This window comes from Leptonotus elevatus, chromosome 18 (assembly GCF_054856555.1).
Source record: "Leptonotus elevatus isolate MCC_2025b chromosome 18, RoL_Lele_1.0, whole genome shotgun sequence".
In the NCBI taxonomy this organism is placed as follows: Eukaryota; Metazoa; Chordata; class Actinopteri; order Syngnathiformes; family Syngnathidae; genus Leptonotus; species Leptonotus elevatus.
Genome location: NC_141256.1, coordinates 9,288,272 through 9,312,451, shown reverse-complemented (window position 1 = coordinate 9,312,451; position 24,180 = coordinate 9,288,272). Strand labels below are relative to the sequence as shown.

At 38.8% G+C, this 24,180-nt stretch overlaps 1 protein-coding gene across 11 annotated transcripts in view; it reads right to left on the bottom strand.

Annotated features, from left to right (window-relative positions):
- The window catches only part of gphnb (gephyrin b), an 85,260-nt gene extending 82,086 nt beyond the window's left edge, over positions 1–3,174 (bottom strand). For 4 of the 11 annotated variants that reach the window (XM_086060592.1, XM_086060594.1, XM_086060597.1 and 1 more), the window contains exon 1: positions 2,895–3,173. In XM_086060592.1, coding sequence (XP_085916718.1) covers positions 2,895–2,958 — 64 coding nt within the window. In that variant the 5' untranslated portion in view covers positions 2,959–3,173. Of the gene's footprint in view, positions 1–2,894 lie in introns of all 11 variants that reach the window. The other 7 variants (XM_086060595.1, XM_086060593.1, XM_086060596.1 and 4 more) reach the window with 5 other exon arrangements.
- Positions 3,175–24,180: the final 21,006 nt, after the last annotated feature.

The following is a 24,180-nucleotide window of genomic DNA, read 5'->3' as shown; positions in this document are numbered from 1 at the left end:
ACACTTTAAATTTCAAAATGCTATCTTATGACCGAATGTACATTTGGAGTATCAATAAAAAGTGGGTGTGCCTATCCTGCTCCAGATCAGAAGTCCTCAACCTTTTTTTGCACTACTGACCAGCTATTTGGTAGTTTTTGTTGTTTCATATCGACATAATTTGACGGGCATAGAAACAAAATATAAACATACGATTTAATATATAAATCACTATTACGCTATTGTGATGAATTTTGTTGTTATAAACAATAGGAGCCCTTTTCTTGAATGAGACAATTCCAACTTAGGGTATTCTTTCTTTTTTCAAGTAACTACACAGGGCTTGTCTTTTAATGCCGTATTTGAAGCAGAATTAGCCTACTCATAGCAGTTAAAGGTAAGCACGTTAAAAAAAAAATGTCGGAATTAAGTCACAGCTAAAACGCTTTAATAGCTGACTGACTTTGTTCAGCTCAATAAAATGTTTTTGTTCAGTCTATCAACACTCAGTTGATACTCATTTATTTATTTATTTATTTACAATATTAGTACATGTGATTTATAGCTTGTACTTGTAGCTGTAATCCAAATTCCAAGTTCAATATAATGTTTCACTTTCCTGAGGAGCTCGACTGAACACAGCGCTCATGAGAAATCATGCTAAACTCGACAAGAGAATACGTGGATGACCAGTTTGACAACAAACATGGGAGAATCTGAACTTCTAAGTGCAGGAAGCAAACTCATGCCCATTTTTATTTCCTCGCCATGTCGCTCACATGTAAGAAATTGGTCACAATGTACAAAATCACAGCACAGTTTACCTTGCCTTAAATCATTTAAAGAAGAACAACTTGTCCAGTCTTATGATAGTTGGAAATGATCACTATAACTGATCATAAAATGTTATCAGTTCTAAGCAGGTTTTTTGTTCCCATTCCCGGTGGCTAGCAAGGACTCTCAGCTGGTATTCAAACAGCGGCAAATGACTTTGATTTGGATAAAGAGCTTTGATTTGGAATCTCTGTGAGGGATGCCATGCCTTTTGTGTCCATCTGTTTGTGTTGTTCCACAACAAGGAACCCGAGTGAAAATGTACATCCGCTTCTAGTGTTTTAAAGCAGTGGTTCTTAATCTGGATTCGGGGAGTCGGTCTAAGGGTTTCGGCGGAGGTCAAGACACACACCTCGACGTGTGACTGTTGTGAAAGCACTTCATGTGATATCTTTATTATTTTTAATCATTTTATACTAATTATGTTAAGCAAAAAAAGAAAAGAAAGTGGTTGTATGAATAGGTGCAATATGAATTCACCTGTATAAAGGAAAATATGGTGTTCCACAGGGTTAAATTCTGGGGCCTCTGCTGTTTTCATTCTAATGATTCCATCTTTTTTTTTTTTACGAATAAAAATAGATGTAAATATAGAGTTAAGTTGAGTGATGGGAGTCAGCGTCTTAACTGTATGATTTGCAATGCCAAGTTGCCATATTTGATGAAAAGGATACTCTCCCTCTTGAAAATAATAATAATAATAATTTGAAAATAATCCGATTTTATTTTTTAAATAAAGAATGCACATAGGAAATTGGTGGGGTTCAGTACCTCCAACAAGGTTAAGAACCACAGATTTAAAGTCTTGTAAGTTAAGTGACAGAACAGTGCACGTTTGCCTCCGAGTTCTAATGTTTGGGGGTTCAAATCACCAGCCAATCACCCAAACCGAGACCAATCAAAGCATAACCTACTTGGCCGCGTAATGAAAAGCACGTACACTATGTGAAAGTGTATCCAAATTGATGCATCTTGGTCTACACAACGGATGCGGCACTAGCATGCTAAGGTCAGTGCAGCCCCTTTTCAGCACTGTCAGTCTCTCTCCAGCCAGGGGTGGAGGATGGGATGAAGATGTGGGGGTGAAGCGCTGCACTGGTGATTTTTTTGGGGGGGGGGAGGGGTGAGGGGGGTTCCCTGGCAGATTTCAGAACATGGTTATTATCATTAGCCCACCGCTCTGCCACTGCATCCATGTGGGGGGGGGGGGGGTAAAGTCTGCCGCATGTGTGAGATCTTGCCTTTCATGAAATATTGATCGAGGCAGCCCCACGCAGGATGGACAGCAGAGGAAGAGGAGGGTGAAAATGGGAGGATATTCCTCTGGACAGCTTTAATCGTGCCTCCACCTCGTCAGCCTCCGAAATATCATTTAGCTTGGGGGTGTCAAGACGAGCCCATGATAACATGACAAAGCAAGCATACAAACGAAGGCCGACGGCAAACAGATCCAACACATCCCTTTCCCAACATTGCTGCGCGAGAGACGCGCAGTCATCGCGTTTGGTGGAGGATCCCCCATCCACACACGCACGCACGCACACACTCACACACACACACACACATCTATCATCTTATCCAGCATCCAACATGCAGCTCCCACGGATCCAACATGTGTCCCTGTGAGCATCCACCTCACACGTCTGAGCATTTTGGCACAGGCCACGGATGTGCTCATCCCCATCCACCACCTTGAGCAACACCTCCAGCCAAATAAATAATTAAATAAAACCAACGTGCGTCCACAATACATGCATGTTGAAGCGCACGCGCGCGCGCTCAGCTGTAATTTGCAGCTATGGCAAGCAGATCGGCACATGAATTATTCAATACACATAAACCGGCCACCTTTTCCTCCCCTTTAAAGGACTCGACACGAGCGGACGCCGCGAGCCCACCTTGAGACCCTCGGCGCTAGATCAAATGAGCCATACCGTTTAAATGAGTCTTTTTATTTTTATTTTTAATTGAGAGTCGGAACATGCGAGGTGCCGCGACACAAGCATGTGAACCAAGCGGCTTCGGTTGTAATTAAAAGAGAAAAGGCGACATCGATCGCTAGTCGGTTTTTCTCCTCTTACCTGTCAAGACTCCGACCCGAATTTGGTGGTCGTGGTTCGTTAAAATCATCCCGTCCGACGCCATGTTCAGCAGCGCTGTCGCCCGCACCGACAACTCACGGCAGGGCCCAGAGCCGATCGCATCGAACTTGCTGGGGAGAGGGAGGAAGAAGAGGAGGAGGAGGATGAAGCAGGGATGGAGAAAGAAGAGAAAGAGGAGGGAGGAGGTTGAGGATGAGGAGTGTTGGGATGGAGCAAAGAGAAGAGAGAGGGGTGAAAAAAAAAAAACGGCAGGCGAGATGAGTAGAATGTCGAGCAATCACCGCCGCATGAAGGCGTGCATCGCTCAGCTGGCCCACTGACACACTACTAGAATTAGACACGTTACCGCGGAGAAAACAATTGAAACCGCTTTTGTGCTAGTAAAACAAACGGCGACCTTTAATTACCTCCACCAAGGAAGAACTTCCTGTCTATTTCTGTTTTATAGGCTATGGTAACCTAAATTGTTAAGCGCATTTTAGGTTCATTGAAGAGACGGTGAATGGTTGTAGATAATTAATTACATTTTTCATGGGACAACACTGAAGAAATGACACTTTGACACAATGAAAAATTAGTCATTAATGTACACCTGGCAACAAAAGTGAGTGCACCCCTAAGTGAAACTGTTGATCACAATTAGGCATGTGTGTAATTGTGTTAATTCAATCCAATGGGCAAATTATTTTCTGAATGTCCTGAAAAGCTGTTTGAATGTTTCTCTTTGTGGTTTTAGAAATTTCCCACGTCTGATGTCATACAGGGAATTAGAAACCAGGTTGTAGCTCTCAATTTTGACAAAATTGTTCAAAATACATATTACACACATTACATTTCTTAGAGTACATTTTAATCTAAAAAGACTATATATATGGTAAAATGTACACTTTTTACTAGGTGTCAGTCGATTACATTTTTGTAATGGTAATTAATCGCATAACATCAATAATTAACTTATGATTAATCAAAATTAATCGCACATTTGATATCTGTTCCGAATGTACAACAAAATAAAATATACACAAAATATATTTTTCCCAGTTTTTCATACTCTTGTTAACATAAAAGTGGGAACAATATGTGAACTTAATACAAATATACAAATATCTTTTAGTTCATGGATACAGTAATTACATTGATTTGTGTTGAGGTCATTTTTTCTGCCAGTAGATGCCATAAGCATTTAATGTTGAACACTGATGACAAAGCAGTGCAAAAAAATGAGTGGCGTGAAAGGAACTTTACATTAACTTGATATTTTTGCACTCATTTTGACATCCCTACTTTTTACATTTACTTGGGTGTATTTTACTGTCTTCCAAGAGACTGTCCGCAAGGTAAGAGAATTCTCTCTTTGCTGGAAAAAAGAATTGTTGTTTGGAAAAAACACCAAACTTAGTTAAAAAGAAGACAATATGAGCGCCCAAGCACTATCTTCCAATGACGTTAAGTGGCATTTTTTTTGTGCTTAACGTCATTGTTGAAAAACATTTAAAAAAATAATGGTGTGTGTATGTTTTTTAAAATGTTTTTATTTTAATTTTATTTAATCTGAAAAACAACAGCTAATACAAGTTTTTTTTTTCATTAATTTTTTTAAATAAAAAGACCCAAAAAAACAAACCCTACCGTTTACACTCACTAGTGTCACTTTGGGCATGTAATCAGTAATGTAATGTGTTATTTATTTTATTTTGGATATTTTCACAAAAATGTATTATGGTATTATTGTACGTAATTCGTACCTTCCATTGTATGTTTAAAAAAATAATAATAATAATTTCCTCCACGTGTTGCCCCCCTTCCCTCTCCGTACAGCGCGCGTGATCTCAGAAAAACGTGTGTTACGTCTCAAAGCAGAGACTTATGGGAAAAGATCACAGTCTGACCTGTAAAAATGCAACCGCATCCCCCGGCTAAAAAGGCTGTGCTGCTATTTATAGATTTGCTGCACGCCTCCACTGTGTATAATTTCTCTTGTTTGTTCTCATGGAAAAAAAAATGTCCATGCTCTAGCTTTGGTATCAATATACATAATTCATTAACACACACAAACGTGCACACATACATGGAAGAAATGGGGCCACACTTCTAGCTTGATTGGCTTGCTTCACGCATGTTGCCACGTGTGTTTCCAATGAACCAACCATGAAACCGACATTACGCCCGTTAAATTGTATGAGCACGAGTATAGAAGCGAGCAGAGCGGCATGCAGAGGCGGCTTGCTTGTAAAAATGTTGGACAGTCACCCCATTTAAGTTCATGATCAAGTAGGAACTTAAATGAGTATTAAAATGTGTATAAAAGTACAAATGAGTATTAAGGTCATCCTTAAAAGACAAAATAAAAAATTACATGGAAAGTAATATGATAATAAAGCAAAGACTCAGCTGATCGCCATTACTTTGTTTTTATGGACTAAGTATAACCGTCTTATTATGAATTATGGATTATGTCTGAAACACATGAGTGACATTTTTTGAATGATGCACAATTTTGTATATGGAGGCAACAAGTTGCATGTACATTTCTATAACAAAAACATTCAACAAATATTTTTTTTATTTATAAATTCACCCGTTTTTTTCCCCATCTCAGGAGGCGGCCATTTTGTTACTCACAGTGCCTAGGGGCTCGGGTAACGACCAATCATGGCTCACCTGTTTTCTGAGTTTGGTCATGTGACGTCCGCAAGCAACTGTCGTCATTTTTAGTTGACAGCAAGTAGCAAAATGGTCGCCTTCTGAGATGGATAAAAACGGGTTAATTTAGCTGCTTAATTCATATTCAACAAACACAATATCAATCGGAAGGACATTTTTAGACTATTGAAGGGCCATACAACATATTGTAAATAATATTTTTGGGTTGAATTCCCCTTTAATGAGACAGGCGAACAGGTCTTTGATGTGTATCCTTGTTTCCTTTTACTCTCGATTACCGCTTTATTGAGATGGTTGACAAAATATCTAAAATATGTTGTCAGACAAGTTATAACAATTTCAAATTGGTCACGATACATGCACAACTTTATAAACAGCACGAGAGGTGGGATGATATCTAAAATATCCTACACGTTACTTCAGGGCACCACTATTCTTAGCGTCACTTCTTTTTATATTCCCATCTCTGTTCTCAGAGGTTTCGCCAGTCTTTCGGATGGTCTTATATTATGTATATTTCATGTTTGAAGGTAGAATTTCAATAAAAAAGTAGATGGAATAAGTCAAGTGTGAGAGTAGAGGAAATAAAAGGACAGCTATTGCAAAATTTTGATGTCAAGACAATGAAAAATTTAAAACTAGAGTGCTGGTCTATAAAAAAAAAAGAAAAAGGCAGAGATATCTATCACCTAATGCCACCAATAATATTACAAAAAAAAAAAAACACTAAAAGGGCTATTTCACTCCAAGGAACATGAGAATTTGGAAATAAGTTTCCAGGACAACAATAAACGATCCACAACACCGTGCATGCTATCGCTTCATAATACAACACTGTAGAACTGTGACATAGCTGACATTGAGGATTATTTCAAGTTGTCATGTCAGGCTGAGGACAAGCATGTTGGGGCAAGGGAGATGAACATCTTGGATGGCTCACACTATGAACTGAATGGTGCAAATTGTCTACCAGTAAGAGTGAATATTGACTATCCACAGAGGCAAATCTGCATATTAGGGACAGGGGACAACCGTAGCCAGCAAATGGCGTTGTATCTCTTCTCTTTCCAATAAAGTAGAATATTTAATACACCGATCCAATTAGAGAATGAAAGGATATAAATAAACTTGTGTCATGATTCTTACGATGGTCGTTCCCTAACAGCCTAGTGGGTGTGACATGTGGAGCAATTACTGTAAATTTGACCTGCCAACAAGTGGTGATAAAGAAAGTGATTGATGCACTAAGAACCCAAATAGTGTCTGCTAAATTGTGAACTACTCACTCCAAAATACTGTGCAGCATAAATGCCACTTTTTGTTTGAATTAACTAATCCTTATTGCATGGAAATTAGACGTATATGTGTTTTGTTAAAAACAGCACACCTTAAAAACTATCCAGATAGAGGCCAGCACCAATGAACTAAACCAATGATCTGAAATGCAGGGTTTTGTGCTTGCCATAGGATACGGCATGACTCCTTCTTGTGACTGTCAGGCATTGGATCAATCAGAGGATCCCAAATGGCATTGCTTAATTGACGATATGTCACACTCATTTTTGTTTCTGGCATTTCAAAATGTTCACAGGAACGTAAAAGATCCAGATGAAAATAAATGCTGAATTTTGGCACAGGATATAGCGTGACTCCTTCTTGTGACTGTCATGCATTAGATTAGTTATAGGAATCAAAATTGCATTGCTTAATTGATGATATGTCACACAAATTTTTGTTTCTGGCATTTTAAAATGACTACACACGTATAAAATATCCAGATGAATTTCGGCATAGGATATTTCATGACTCCCTCTTGTGAGTGTCAGGCATTTGATCATTCATATGATCCAAAATTGCATTGCTAAATCGACGATATATCACACTAATTTTAGTTTCTCACATTTCAAAATGTATACATGAAAGTAAAAGAGCCAGATGAAAATAAATACAGAATTTTGGCATGACTCCCTCTTGTGACTGTCAGGCATTACATCGTTCATATGATCCAAAATTGCATTGCTAAATTGACGATATGTCACACTATTTTTTATTTCTGGCATTTCAAATTTCAAATAGCTTTATTGTCATTGTACACAAGTTGAAATGAAACATTTGAAACATTTAAAACAGTTCAAATTTTTTACAGGAGCGGAAAAGATCTATCCTCCACTGTTGCTTCTGATTTTGGAAGTCACTGCAGTCCTCAATATGTGGCATGTAAAGACGCAAAATGAGCCATCTAATGATACAAACTTTAAGTAAATCAGGCCATTTGTGTCCACATCTGCCGAACACGAGCCCATTTCTAATCATCTGCATTCAAACTAAGGTAAAACCCTCAAAGTGCTGCTGCGAGGACACACAAACAAACAAAAGGCACGCAGAATTCCCTCGCCGACGGCAAGCGGAACCCCATCTGGCGTTCCTACGGGGCCCGCATCGTACGCTTGCGCACGTGTGCGCGCGCATTGTAATGGCGGGGTAATTACCTCACTGTCAGTTGAGCTGCTCGCTGCTCACGGATAGGTGATGAGGAGGCAAGGGCCATCGCTCTCCCTTTTTCCCTTGCCATCCATCACAATAATAAGGAGAGCCCCCAGCTGACGGAGGAAGCAGTAAACATGTTCTTCCCGCTGGTGATTCACCTCCTTTCCCCTCCGCAAAATGCAGATGCAAGGCCAAGGGCAAGAAGAGAAGGCCCGATCTATAGGTATGCGGGGCATACTGCATGGCAGGGGGCGTAATCTTTGCAAAATATGCGAGTAAGAAAAAGTGGGAACATCCTTAGCAGGGGATAGTGGAGTTCAACAAAGAATATGCTTCAAAAGTGGGACAAACTTTGGAGGTCAAACCATCATTGGGCATTACGTCATCATTGGAACTTACTGGGAAATGGGAACAGATCGAGTGTAATTCAAAATCAGCATTATTCATTTGGGTAGGCAATGGGCATGGACTGCCTCACCCAGTTTGTCTGTGAAATTCCGGTTTGTAAACCACCGTAATGACTAAATGATCCCAGTAGATGGCGGCGTTGAATTAGAATTTTGCAAAATCCATTGACGTTCAACTCAAGCCAAGTCAGCATCACTCGCATATAGTTAACTCATTCGCGCCCCAACCATTTTCACAGAAGCAATCCCCTTTGCTCCCGGCTGTTTTACTGGATTTTGACTGATTTTGCAGAATATTGTGTTCTATTGCTATAAAATCATGGAACCTACCAAAATAAAGATTCGAGTCTCTTCTTTCACCAGGAAGAAAAGTATATTTCTATCTATTTCTGTTTTGCAGCAATTAGCATTAGAATATAGCTAAGTTTAATCATTATTCACAAATCTGTTTAAAACATTGGGGAAAAGTGGCCGTTTTTTGTAATAACTACTATTGCTTTAAGCGACCTCTTAAGGTCCAGAGGCTGCATCAAAGCCTTCTATATGCTCTAGCATTAAGAAAACATAAAAAATGTATAAATACGTTTTTGGGACCATGGCAATATTTAAAATAGAGCAAATGAGTTAATCTGTAACTGAATTATTTTTCCATCAAAAGGCCTATTCTGCTCCAAAATATATTTGCGACATGTTTCTTTTCACAAAAGCTCATTTTTGGGGAGTTTTGGTTAAAACCAATCCATCTTCTCCCGCTGATCACTGAAAAATGCTTGAAAAACTTTTTTATGGTAAAGGAGGTGAGTCTGCTCAATATTTTGGTATGTTCAATGCTTTTATGAACACAGTATTCTATGGGATTTTGTGATTGCTCTAGAATGGCTGTCAATACTGGAAATTATTGAGTTGAGGGATACCGGGCTGACACATATCCTTAATTTAAGGTATCAGTACTCGTGAGGGCCCCTTGTGGCCGTTTTATGATCAGGAACTAGAAATTATATATATTTTTTTAGAAAATTGCCATTAATTTCATGCAATTTTAAGGAAAAATACTATATTGTGAGGGTGAAGTGGTCTTTCTTTAAAATCATGTCATTGTTTTTTGGGGGACATTTTATGAATCAATAGTAATAGTGGTACTTGGTATCGGTATTTGTGACTACTCAAGAGTTGAGTACTCGTACTAGTTTTAGCTTCATATTATTACAGTGCACTTCTTAAATGATCTTTAGGAAAGTAAAATGTTACTTAGCAGTGCTAGTATGTTTAATAAAGGTTATAATGCTGGCAGTATTAGCCGAAACTAATTTATTGACATGGTTTCCTAAGGGAGAAATGTTTGGGAATCAAAACAACTTGTAAATCAGCGAGCATCCCAACAGATGTCTGACTTTGGAGGTTTCGTTGGATTTCACAACAGGGATTACGGCAGATATTTTTGGAGACGGTTCGATGGCTGTTCCCCTGTCGGGAGAATGGAAAGAGGAGCATCGCCACCCATTTTCATAAAACATGCAGGGCATGTCTCTAAAGAGCCACAAGGCTTTGCTTCCACCTCACTGAGCAAGCGTTCCTAAAGGAAAACATCAGGAAGCATGGCGCATGCAGCTATGTAACATATTTATTGCTTTACATTTGCACATCACATGATTTATCGAATATTCACATTTTCACAGTATTGTGTGTGTGTGTGTGTGTGTGTGTGTGTGTGTGTGTGTGTGTGTGTGTGTGTGTGTGTGTGTTTTGGTTGGCCTGCTTATCTGCAGCAGACGATTAGACTTGTTGCTTCTTTAGCCAATCATATGTTGCCTTGGACAGTCGCCCTGCTGATGAGGACAAGCTGTTCTTTAATTAAAATAAAGGGCGGGGGGAAGGAAAACAAGAAACAAACCCTGAGGCTGAGTTGATATTATCCCGCGATGCCTTCCACGGAACACCTGACTACATTGGTGCCAATGTTAGTGGAGTCGGTGAGTGGGGAAAAAAACAATTACCCATCTGCGAATGAGCAGCAGACACTTAATTGCCTGGGTCTCGTGTTTAGAGACAGTAATCAGACAACACAATTCTACCTCATCCAAGGAGACAGAAAAATGGGAAGTGTGTGCGTCACTGTGGACAGAAAATGTGTGAATCATGACAGACACCCGTTTTCTTGACACATTTTTGGGCGGAGCTTTATTTGTGTGTGTGTGTGTGTGTGTATATTTATATATATATTTTTTTTCTGTTTTCTGAATATACTTTTTTACTTCGAATAAATATTCTGAAAAAAAAGGGGGAAAATATTCAGAATAACAGGGAAAAAAATATTACCAAAAACAGAAAAAATCAATAGAACAAGAAAAAAACAAAAAACAAAGCCCTCAGAAAAAAATTAAATTTTTTTAAGTGAATGCAACATGCTTATATACTTTATATTACTTGCAATAACGGCATCTAGCCTGCAAACTATTGACGTCACCAGAATGTTTCGGTGCTTTTACAGGCCTTTACTGCAGCCTCTTTCAATAATTTTTTGTTTCTAGGGTTTCTGCTCATTCTCCTCTTCAGGAGGTAAAATGTATGCTCTCTTGGGTTTTGGTCTGGTGATTGACTTGGCCCATCAATAGGGGTTACTCCACCAAATTGTATCTATTATTCACTTTATAGTTAAATAATATCCGTTCCAAATCAATACTTTTGCTCACTTGAAAAGTGGATGACATCAAGCAAAATGTGCTGTCCTGAGTTGTTTAACACATCTCGATGTAAATATTCTGAAATAAAAGCTGTAAATCTCAATTTAAAACCCAAATGTCTCCAGTATACAACAGAAACATAGGAAGTCCAATACTTTGGAAAGAACTGTAGAACCGTCAATTAGTCAGTTGTATTGCTTGTGGGGAACTGATTGTTAATTAAATGTGTCTTGAAACATTTGAGACAAAATGGAGTGCAGTTGATTCAGTCCTAACTGGTTTTATAAGAACAACATGACACAATAAGCGATGGTAGGCTAGAAAATCAGTATTGACAGAACATAATTCTGTAGTCACGTTTGAAAAGCTACAACATCTTTCTGTTTGAGTTCAGTTATTTACATCGTACAGTATAAGTCAGTTAAGTGTATTAAAAAAAACAATTTAATCAAGACGGCTAAGCAGCTGCTGTTTTCTCTATAATATGGCATCGCCAGCTACTGGCTTGGCATGCGTATTGCACCATAGTTAGCCTTATTTATACTAAAACAGTAAAGTATCTAATATATGGACATGTTTACAGATAACGGGTCCTTGTATATTTTCATACAGGGGTCTTGTAGCATTGCATTTGCATAATTAACAGACTGGCATTTGGGAAGTAGAATGTCAGCCTCGGACACTAAAACTACCGCAGGTCAATTTTTCAGCCGTGTAATTGGCTCCTAATGCACAAGTGTTTAAACTTAGAGATTTTGCCCTTAACACCTCGCCCCAAATAGTCTCTGTTAATTGGGCCAGTATTCCTTTCCATTACATTTGAATTTGGATGTTGATTCTCAGATCGGAAGATTTGGGAATGACCCCACTCAAACAGTAGGAGTTATTTGTTGTTGTTGTTGTTGTTGTTGTTGTTTTTTAACATACACGTATGTTATTGTGGATGTTTTAATAATGTGATAGATGTGGCTCTCTAGCAGAATGAGGCTAAGGCATACGTCCATCTTTACCCCTCTACCTATTTAAAGTGACACGTCTGATGCAATGTTTGTGTACAGACGCGGACTTGGCTGCCTTTACGACGTTCTGAGCACATCATAAGTGACAGCTACAAACAAGCTCAAATAAACTGGCGGTACATAAGTGGAAGCCTGTATGGAGGAGCACAGCTGGTACTCTGATTTAGTCCTTGTTTTTCCACACTCGCTTTGACCCTTGTTAATAAAGATGTGGTTCAACAAGCATATTTTCAGTCATCCAAACCAGTGCTGATTTATGATCTACTTACTGCAGGTACAGAAATGAATATAAAGTGGATATGGAAAGTCTACACGCGCACACACACGAGAAACACGAGAGCGAGATAAATCATCTCAAAATGTTTTCAACCATTAATGTGACCTATAACCTGGACAACTCAAATGAAAACAAACTGAGATCTCTTCGAGAGATGAACTACAGCTGAGTGGTTGCACAAGTGTACACACCCCCTTATCAATGGGGATGTGGCTGTGTTCAGAATTAAGCAATCATATTTAAACTCTTGTGACAAGCGAGACAGGCAAAACCTGACACTATTTAAAACACCTCTGATCAACCTTAATCTTGGTCTTGCTTTTTTTAATCACAAAAACCTGGCGGTAGAACTGGGATGTGTAGACTTCTATCCACTGCAGGTTAAAAATAAATAAATAAATAACCCGAGCATAGACAGCATATTGCTGGGGTTGGGCCGAAACCTCTTAAGTCACAATTTGGTAAATGTAATATTTTTTTTCAAAATCTATACTATTGGCTAATCCCAGTGTGAGTGTTATTTTTACTTTTTAATTATTGACCAATCGAAAATAGAGGTTGACTGAGGTTTTTTTCCACAGCTGTTACCGATACTGATTATTAGCAGTCCAGAAGACTGATATTCATTTTCATTAAAAAAGAAAAATATTGGCATACATTTTTATTTTTATTTATTTTTTAAACATGTTTATTAATAATTTTTTAAGATTTGCAAAATATTGTAGTACCCCCACCGCCAATCTTAGTCAAACATACATCTTTGTTTTAAAATTCGAAATTAAAACGTTCACGGACCTCCAAGAGTCATTCAATATGTCTCAAAAAGTTAGATAACGATTTTGGCCTGATGCCAGCGATATGGAGTCCCATCTGACATCTTAGTCAGCTAGTTCAGATAATGAAGGAAAAATAAATAATGCTAACATGGACATAAGACTTAGCAACAGCCAAACAAAAGGTACCCTGTACTCTCCTGAGTACTACCCGATTTAAAATTTAAAATAATTCTGATCAAATTTGACTACAATACCCCATACAGGTTATTTTACTTTTGGGACAGACTCTCTCAGCATGCTGCGGATCAAATTATTCCCGCTCTTTGACCCACGCACAAATGTTCCAGGCACACTTTTGGCTGTCTCTTGTCATCACATCTGACATGCAAGTCTAGAAGGGATTTAAAAAAAAATAAAAATAAAAATAAAAATCGGGGATTTGTCAGACACCGAGTTGCCTTTGGAATGTAATCTCTCCTGCACACGTAGCTGTACCTATTAACCAGCTGAGAAGTTGGGAGTGACTTTCAAGCTCCAATGGGCCCAGTGCGGGATAATGACAGAGGTGATTTTAGGTAATCTGGTTAGCGGGCTACTGGGGCCGAGCTGTCAGCTCTGTTGGGGGAGAGAGAGATGTAGAGAGTGAGAAAGGGAGAGAGCGAGAGAGAGAGAGAAAGAGGGAGACAGAGGGAGAGAGAGAGAGACACAGAGAGAGAGAGAGGGAGAGATAGAGACAGAGAGAGAGAGAGAGAGGGATATATATATATATATATATAAATAAAGACAGCGAGATTGAGACAGGGAAAGAGAGTGAGAGTCAGAGAGAGAGAGAGAGGGGGAGAGAGAGGGGGAGAGAGAGAGAAACAGAGAGAGATGTAGAGAGTGAGAAAGGGAGAGAGCGAAAGGGAGAGAAAAAGAGGGAGAGATAGAGACAGAGAGAGAGAGAGGGATATATATATATATATATATATGTATATATATATATATATATGTATATATATATATATATGTCTCGCTGTCTTTCTTTATATATATATATATATATATATATATGTATATATATATATATATATAAAGAAAGACAGCGAGAGAGAGAGACAGGGAAAAAGACAGGGATACATAGAGGGAAGAGAGATAGCGAGAGTGAGAGAGACAGAAAGAGAGAGCGAGAAAGATAGAGATGTAGAGAGAGAGAGGGATATATATATATATATATATATATATATATATATATATATATATATATATATAAAAAGACAGCGAGATAGAGACAGGGAAAGAGAGTGAGAGTCAGAGAGAGAGAGAGTGAGAGAGTGAGAGAGAGAGAGAGAGAGAGGGGGAGAGAGAGGGGGAGAGATAGATAGAGAGAGCGAAAGAGAGAGAGAAAGAGGGAGAGAGAGACACAGAGAGAGAGAGGGAGAGATAGAGACAGATATATATATATATATATATAAAGAAAGACAGCGAGAGAGACAGGGAAAGGGAGAGAGAGGGGGAAAGACAGGGATACATAGAGGGAAGAGAGATAGAGAGAGTGAGAGAGACAGAAAGAGAGAGCGAGAAAGATAGAGATGTAGAGAGAGAGAGGGAGAGAGAGAGAGAGAGACACACAGAGAGAGAGGGAGCGACAGAGACAGAGAGAGAGGGGGATATATATATATATATATATATATATATATATATATATATATATAAAGAAAGAAAGAAAGAGAGTGAGAGAGAGAGAGAGAGAGAGCGTGAGAGAGAGCGCGAGAGGGAAAGGGAGAGAGAGAGGGAGAGAGAGGGGGAAAGGGAGAGTGAGAGGGGGAGAGAGAGAGAGAGAGAGGGAGATGGAGAGAGATGGACCTGATCAGGCATGAGTTCAGTGGCAAACCCTGACTCAATGACACATTTTGCACTCAGCTCTCTCCTGCAGCCCATTCCTCATCATCGCAGTACTACGCAAACATGAAGACACGCGAAAGCACTCACATATGCGTCCTTTTACGCAAGCACATGCGCAAATATACAACTACTCTTGGTCCAACTTCCAAAACATTTGATCCTTTTCTCCAGTTGTAACTCTTCTTCCTCCCCCTTCCTCGAACCGCCAAGTGAAGATGCTGCAGGGGAGTCCGCCAATACATGACTTACTCATCCAAGCCATCTGGTGGACCTGAGAGCACCATGCAAGCACTGACGGCCTGTTCCCAGCCCATCACTCACTTTAGCGCTCATGTGCTTGTCCATCAAAGAAGACACAGAGGAGCCTCACTCCCGTAGAAGAAAAACTGCAAGGCAAATAAGCTGACCCCGCTAGCGCCCCCCTATGGGCTTGGACCTTTCCTGACTCACACCCGAGCCGGTTGGTAAATATGAGTCAGCCACGCAGAAAAGATGTGATTCAACGAGGGAAAACACGCAATACATAAGTTGATGAAAGTGCAATATCACATCGAAATGAAAATTATGAGGACGCATACAAAATGGGACAGATATTTATGTCAATGTGTGGTTTTACATTGCAAGAGCTCCATTTGCTCAATTTATGACCACATAAATATTACTATAATTGAATACAGGGGTCCATGGTTTCACGACAGCTTCTGATATAAAGCGATCGGAACGCTCGTAATCTGTATCACTAGTTAAAGTACAGTACATTTTTGTCTGAAAAGCACTTTTTGCCATGATAATGAAATGATGATGGAGAAAACAGTGACAAATAAATTCATTTGCTCCCAAAAAAACGTATGAATAAGTTATATTTTAAATATTACCATGGTCCCAAAAATGTATTCAGACGTTGTTGTTGTTTTTTTTTTGCTAGAGCATACAGAAGGCTTTTTGATGCAGCCTCTCAACTGAAGACAACGCTTAAAGCAATGGTAGTTAAAAAACGGCCAGCAGGTGGCAGCAGAGTATAAGAGAGCCTTGTTGCAAAACGCTCTTTTACCCACTACTTTAAACTGATGAAACTTAGCTACATTCTAATGCTAATTGCTGCAAAAGGGAAACAGATAGAAATACACTTTTTTTTCATGAAAGTAGAAGCTCTAATCTTTCTTTTGGTAGGTTCCATGTTTTTATAGCAATAGAACACAATAATCTGTGGGCCTTGCAAAATCAGTCAAAAGCCAGTAAAACAGCCGGGAGCGAAGGGGGTTGCTTCAGTGAAAATGGCTGGGAGTGAATGAGTTAAAAGAACAACTCTTACCCACTGGAAGGGGCGCAAAATTTTAAAAATAAATAATAGAGTAAGCGTTTCAAACTCTTGTTAATTCACTGAAAAGTGGATCAATATTGTTTCCAAATACAAAAACGGTTGTATCTTTTAGTTCATTCATTTCATGGTAAGTTTAAAGGAGTGTGAAACATTGAGTCAAAAGTAACCCAATTATGGAACAAAAATGGACCGATCCACTTTATGGGTCAATTTGACCCAACTTTCTGGGTTGTTTCACACAAAATGGCCCAATTTTTGACTCAAAGTTGGGTAGTTGGGTAAAATAGACACAAGTAGAGGATCGGCCCATTTTTGACCCACATTTGGGTTATTTTTTACCCAAGTGTAGATTTGTATTGAGGTCATTTTCTGCCACTAGGTGGCATTAATGTTTCATGTTTGGTGTTGGTGACAGGAACAGTACATTTTTCTTTTCAAACTGAGAGCAATTGGTATTTGGAACATGAAGCAAGTCGTAGACTCCAGGCCATTTTGTTCATTGTAACCATAAATTGTGTTTATTTGGAAACTAAAGCATGAACAATGTTTTGACATCAATTTTATTTAACTTTTTAACACCACTGCACATCATATTTAAGGCCTTAATTTGCAGCAAACTCCATTTAAAGACTTTTAATGCTTTTTATTGACCCACAGAAACCCTGTGAAAACCCTCAAATCCATCTCAGTCTGATGCATATGACGTTGGTGCATGGTCAGCCATGGGGATGTTAGCTTGGCCTAAGATCAGCTGAGAACCCCCAGTGGCCTGAATGAGTTAAAAGTACTGCTAATGGGTTTGCAGAGGCCAGAGATCAACAGCGAACGCAGCTGAGCTTGCCCTGCCGGTGGGTCGACTGTTCCTTAAGGACCCGCAATGCACATGTGGAAGTTCAGTGCAAACATGCTATGCATCCAACTGGTGCATATTCCATTCAAGATGGATGCGATGCTGCTTAGTAAGACCGAAAGTGGATCTATTCTGAGCTGTGGTTTGTGAACCTGAATCTGCAAAGTGCAACATCGCTCAGTCATGAAGTGACCCCGGGGATGGGTCACGGCATTCTTCCTGATCTCAACTCAATGCTCTCACGCAAATATAGAGACGACACACAAACACACACACATTGAAAGTCATGTACAGTGCAACAGTCTGCAATGACTTGAGATCTTTCTTTTTGTTTTTTAATTATGGGGCTGTCACTATTGTATATTTCTAGAATCGATTATACTATCGATCATCTCATCGATTAGTCTGATAAACTTGAATGCAAAAATAAACATTTTCAATGATTGCGCTTTTTAGCCAATTATTGTTGTTTATTTGGTATTGTTTATAGTCAACTAAGCAATATCACATGAAAGGGATTGATGTTGGACTCACCAAATTTGGTGAAACTGATTCAGTTGTTTGGTTATTGTTTTCCAAAGGAAAATCAGGTGTTATCAAATGTCTTATTATTAATGAAACACAAAATATAATAATACAGATAAAATCAGAGGATTACTGTTGAGAGGCTGAAATCAGAAGAATCAGACCATTTTATGTTCAACAATGGCGCTAAACGATAATTTTTAAAGTAGTTGCCGATTATTTAGATAATCAATTACTTGTCGATTAATTTGGATACTTCTATGAATAATGTAAATGGAACTGATGCATTTTATTGCTATAAATGGTGTCTGAAAAGTTCCATGACTGGTGTCACAAAATATTTTGAATATTCTCAACTCAAATTACAAACTATGAGTTTTCCGTCAATTACTCTTGTTTTTATTTATTTGATTGACAATTATTTATTTTTTCATAACTTGAGTTACAATTTTTTTTAAATTTCTGTTAATTTTTGTTATTATGTTCGTTTCATTAACTATAATAACCTTTGTGGGGTCTCATTAAAAAAGAAAAAAATCCATATATAAGTACCAAGGAATGTTGAAAAACATCATCTTTGGCAAGATTAAAAGTGAAGAAAATATTTTGTGCAAATAATTTAACCTCTCATAAGTAGGTGGTAGAAATAATACAATTGACGATTATCCATCAGAGCTATGTGAACTTCGACAGACAGCACCCCCCCCCCCTCCCCCAACCCCCAGTCAGCAGCACACTGAGCTGCTGGATGATGACAGCAAAGTGCCTGACAATAGTGTTGCTGCCACACTGTAATGACAACGACTATGACAAAGCTGCTAAGGAAGGGAAGCTTATATAGCATGCCGTGCATGTCTGAGGACGTGTAGTGCAGCTGTGAGTGGACTGTGACCTCCCAAGGACACTCAGAGAGGCCGGAATAACGTACTGGGGCAAATACCAGATGTATGTAAAAAAATAAAATAAAATAAAATAAATATACATATATATATATATATATAATATAATGAATACAGTAATTTCATAATAATTGATAAAATTTAGTTAAAATTAAAAATATGTACTGTACTGTAAAAAACGAGTCTAATATAAGTTATTAACCTGTTGCTGTTTTTTAATTTACTGTTTTAACTGTACGTAATGTTGTGTTGTGTTGCGCCTCTTGGCCAGGACTCCCTTGAAAAAAAGACCTGCGGACTTCAATGGGATTTTCCTGGTTAAATAAAAATAGATAAATGAAATATTTATTTGTGTTGAGGTAATTTTTCTGCCACTAGATGGCATAATTGCCCCTGGCTAGAACAAACAGTACCCTGTGGTGCGAGCCTTCCCTGGCAGACCCATAGTGGCCCACCTGAGAGAATTGCCAGCACGGGAGCAGAGTGTTAAGCTGTTGGCTGTCTCTGTGTCACGTCTGTGTGTTAACAGGAGGCCCGGGCTGTGCTGCTGCTGCTACTGCTGCTGCTGCTACTGCTGCTGCTGCTGCTACTACTGCCGCCGCCGCCGCCGCTGCTGCTATGCTGCCCCTGCTCTATCTCAGGGCTTCTGTGGGATGCGTGTTGCAGTTTGATGAGTGTTTCTTGCTGCAGTGCGTGAAAGAGAGGGAGATGGGAACGAGAGCTAGAGGGCGAGAGAGAGCGCGAGCGATTCTCATTTCCCAGCATAAATACGTACGTGTTTATGTGCGGGCATGCACAAACACTCGTGAGGAAGTGCTCGAGTGACCCGGCGTGGCGAGATAAGGCTGCTCTGCAATTCGGAAATATGCAACCTGCATGTTAACAACCCCGAGAGCGCCGCGTCCCCGGGGTGCTCTTACTTACTTCTCGCCTCATCCCGAGCACCTCCTCACCAGGCATCCCTCTAACCCGACTGCAACAAGAGGATGGACGGAGGAGGGCAAAATGGAGGATGTGGAGCAGGCAGAGGGGAAGAGGAATTAGAAAGGGTGGAGGATGTATTTATCATGGGTGTATTTTGGGGGGGGGTCTTGTAAACAGGCGCAGAGGCCCAGTGAGCTGCAGCAGAGCAGGAGCAAGGGTGCTCGGGGGGTGGGGGGGATAACACAACATATGGACGACTAATGAGGTTTTATTTGGAGGGTTTCTCTAGGGCAGGGGTTAGCAACCTCTACTGTCACATGAGCCATTTTAGGCCAAATAAATAACAAAAAATCTGTCTGGAGCCGCAAAGTTTTTGAACATTGTGATGAACAAAACAGGATGGAAATATGGTAATTTTTGTCTCTTCTTCCTGTTTTGGACATTTTATGGCTATTTAATTTAATTAAATTTTTTACATTTTTTTATCCTTTTTTACTATACATTTTCTGACTTTTTTACCCTCGCAATTTTATGGACATTTTATGGTAATCTATGGGATTTCTTGTTTAGTTTTTGGACATTTTATAGTTACTCTTTGAATGTTTTTCTTTTTTGCCTTTTATTTTAATTCTCACTTTTTTTTGTGGCAATTTTGTGCACATGATCTTTTGGGGCATTTTATGGTTACTTTTGGACATTTTCAGTTTATTTTTTATTTTTTTTTACTTTAATCTACCTTTTGTCTCTTTTTCTACCAATTTACAAAAATTAAATTTGGACTGACATTTTGTGAATATTTAATTATTTATTTTGAACTCATTTGCTCCCAAAAACGTATAAATACCTTCTATTTTAAATGTTTGTCCCAAAGACGTATTTATAAGTTTGTTTGTTTTTATGTTTTTTTATATGCTAGAGTATACAGAAGGCTTTGATGCAGCCTCTCAACTGCAAAGAACGGTTAAAGAAATGGTAGTTATTAGACAAACGGCCAGCAAGTGGCAGCAGAGCAAAAGAGATCAACCAGGGCCATGTTGAAAAAAAGCTCACAATTCTAAATAGATTTGTGAATACTGTAATGATGAAACTTAGCTACATTGTAATGCTAATTGCTGCAAAACTGAAACAGATAGAAATATACTTATTTTTTTGATGAACAAAGAGACTCTAATCTTTCTTTTGGTAGGTTCCATGTTTTTATAGCAATAGAACACAATATTCTGTGGACCTTGCAAAATCAGTCAAAATACAGTAAAACAGCCAGAAGTGAAGGGGATTGCTTCAGTGAAAATGGCTGGGAGTGAATGAGTTAATCTAATTCGGTAATTCATTCAAAGAATATTTTACCTAAAAAATTTGAATAAATATGTAAAAAAAATACATTAATTTCGACAAATGTTTTTAGAGATCCACAGGGACCCCACAGAAGAGGGACTAAAGAGCCAAATGTGGCTCCAAGGCCGCAGGTTGCAGACTCCTGCTCGAGGGGGAAAAGCCAAAAAGGAGATATGATAGGTGGGTCCAAGCCAAATAAAGCTAATTTGGAGCACCTCAAAGGGTGACCACTAGGGGTGTAACAAAAACCGGAATGAACTGGATAACCCCGTTTTTTGTAGTGCATGTAAATAACAATCATTGTAGTCACGTTTATCAGGAAATAGCAGAACTTATTTAACCATCCAAATGCAAAATACACACTACTTTTTTGGAAAGGAACCTAAATAGAGTGAAGAAACTTGAGTTCTCAAAAATGGCAGGAGAATGTCGACTCGCCGCTCTTTAGCCTCTATTGAGACTGACATGTCCACACGACACATTGACTTGGATACTAATATCAGTCTTTTTAGTGAGAGGCTGATGAAATTTGCATTTAGATTGAAATGACTTGGGCACGGCCAGGGCACCACTGAGGGCCGCAGAAAGCAAAGAGTGAGGCGAGCTTTCAGGGACGGGGAGGCGAAAGTTATGTTGGCTCATCCCATTGCAAAATGACACAACACACAGCAGAGTATTTACATGCTCACACACCCTGGCAGCATAATGCAAAATGTTTGAACAATTATTCTACACAAGTTTGCAAATATCCCGCTTTATGAAGTGAAGTGCATTTCAAACAGCTCCCCATCTCAGTGGGTCAAGGATGTGCTGCATATCCCCTTTGCCCTATGCTAAAAAATGTCTAATAATTGCATCATTATCTACAGACCAGAGGAAGTGGTGGTCACACTTCATTTGTATCATTTAAAATACATCCTCAACAATTTGCAAGAATCAAGAAGCTCATACGCTATGTGCTAATGTTGAAGAGTGTTGCAATTTTTTCTTCTTCAAAGGCCTTCAATATTTTCTCCATTAAGATGTGTTACATTGTGTATATTTGGCACTTTTCAAGCCCTAGTTATTAACTCAATCAAACACAAAAATGTGTAAATAAGTTTTTGTAATACTTCACTCCTAAAAACATATTTATATGTTTTTTATGGGGTTTTTTAAATGCAAGAGCATACAGAAGGCTTTGATGCAGCTTCTGACATGAAGAAGTGGCTTAAAGCAATGGTAGTTATTATAAAACACAGCAAGTAGGTGGCAGCAGAGTATAAGAGATCAGCCAGGGCCATGTTGCAAAAACGCTCTTTTTGACAGTGTTTTCAACGGGAATGTGAATAATGATTAAACTTAGCTATATTCTAATGCTCGCTGCTGCAAAACAGAAACAAATGAGTGAATTTAATGACATTCATTTGTGTGAATACACAGATCAATCAATAATGATGGCTCACAATAACTAGGAAACCAATATGCAACATTTTTTTTTCTATAAAACCCTTTCATTAAAAAAAAAAAAATCAATTGCTCATCACTGGTTAGCTATTTTTGGCCCACTGGCTAGTCATGTGATCCTTTTTGAAAAACTACTAATACAAGCTTTCCATTAAAAGGTGTTAAGGCAAATAGTTTTGGATATTCAAGATTTTTGGGGTGGCCTCAGCCTTATATACACCACTTGATTAGATCCACCCCTGTCTCCCTATTTATGTCCACATTCAGAACCTAAACAAGAGAAAGGTGAAGATGACCATTTTTAAAACGTTACTTGAGGATCATTAGTCTTCATAAATCGGACTTTGACACCACACAGAAAGTGGGAGAAACATTTTGTGCTTCTAAAATAGCATTATCTTTATTAACCACAGTGCTTTGAAGATCTTTTTATTTTATTTTAGTCATAGCTTATTTGTATATTTGCATAAGATTTACAAAAGCTGTACAATATAGCGGTAGCACTTTTTTCTTTACCCCCATGTTATTTTTAATGTCAAATGTAATTTTTAGTATATGCCACGGGCCACTGAACAATGGATGGTGGGCCGCAAAATGGCCCCCGGGATTTAGTTTGGTTATTCTCGTTAGGGAAAAAGTTAGTTTTGAAAATAAGTGCATTTCCAACAACAATATGGTCTAAGTTTGAATGTGATTTTCTGTTAAGGACGTGTCCATAGGGTCAGAATGTGAAATAACTGACCAATTATTCTCCTTCACATTTATTTATATCTTTACAATGATATTGTTTCTACCATTTGTATGCAATATAATAATAATTTAAAAAATGATGTAATTGTCCATCTAAAAGCTTCCTTGCCATGCACAGGCCAACATCAGGCTGAAAAGAAGGCTTTTCTAGACAACTAGAGCACCACCTTGTGTTAATATTTTATACAGGCAACAGCGGGAGCCTCTTGGCCAAGGACAGGCGACAAGACAACCTCTACATTTGAACAAAACCGTGAAATTACATCCGCCAGCATCTTATTATGTCTCCATAAAAAATAAATAAATAAATAAGAAAAGCTGCAACCGCATGAAAGAAAGCAAATCAAATGTCCTTCAAGGAAAGTCATTTAGTTATAAGTGTTAAATCAATTTGAGTCCCTGAGCCTGCGGGGTAAAAGCATTGAAATAAGAGAATCGCTTGTCCCCGCCAAAACATGAGCTATTTCTCTATGATTGTAGTTTGGGAGTCAGTAATTAATATTCAGACCTGGTCGAAACAACGCTTTGAACGCAGTGACTATGCAGCAATTATGGACCTTACCAATGGAATAGACTCAATAATTATAAGAGGTGCAGCATGACAATTAATTCATATTGATTCATGAGGCCCCCTCATTACTAAAACCCCAAGCACGGCTCACTTTGGGCCATTTCATGGATCAATAAAGCCTATTTATCAAATGGTGGATTTCATTGTCAGTTGGCCATTACAGTATGTTAATTTGTGGCAATGCGGAGGAGACACTGATGTGCCTTTAGTAGGGGATGGGCTTACATTAAGAGTTAACAGCAATTTACAAAGAGCCCCCCCGAAGATTCATAATGTTCCATGTAGGACAATTTAATCCTCTCTGTCAATATAATCCTGCTGATATTATTAAAAAAAAAAAAAAGAACTGTGATGACATGATGATATTACTTTTTTGCCTCTGAGCCAATAATGTTAATTTACCTGGTGGGAGGGGTGTGTGTGTGAGTCAAGATAGCAAAAATGAGTGC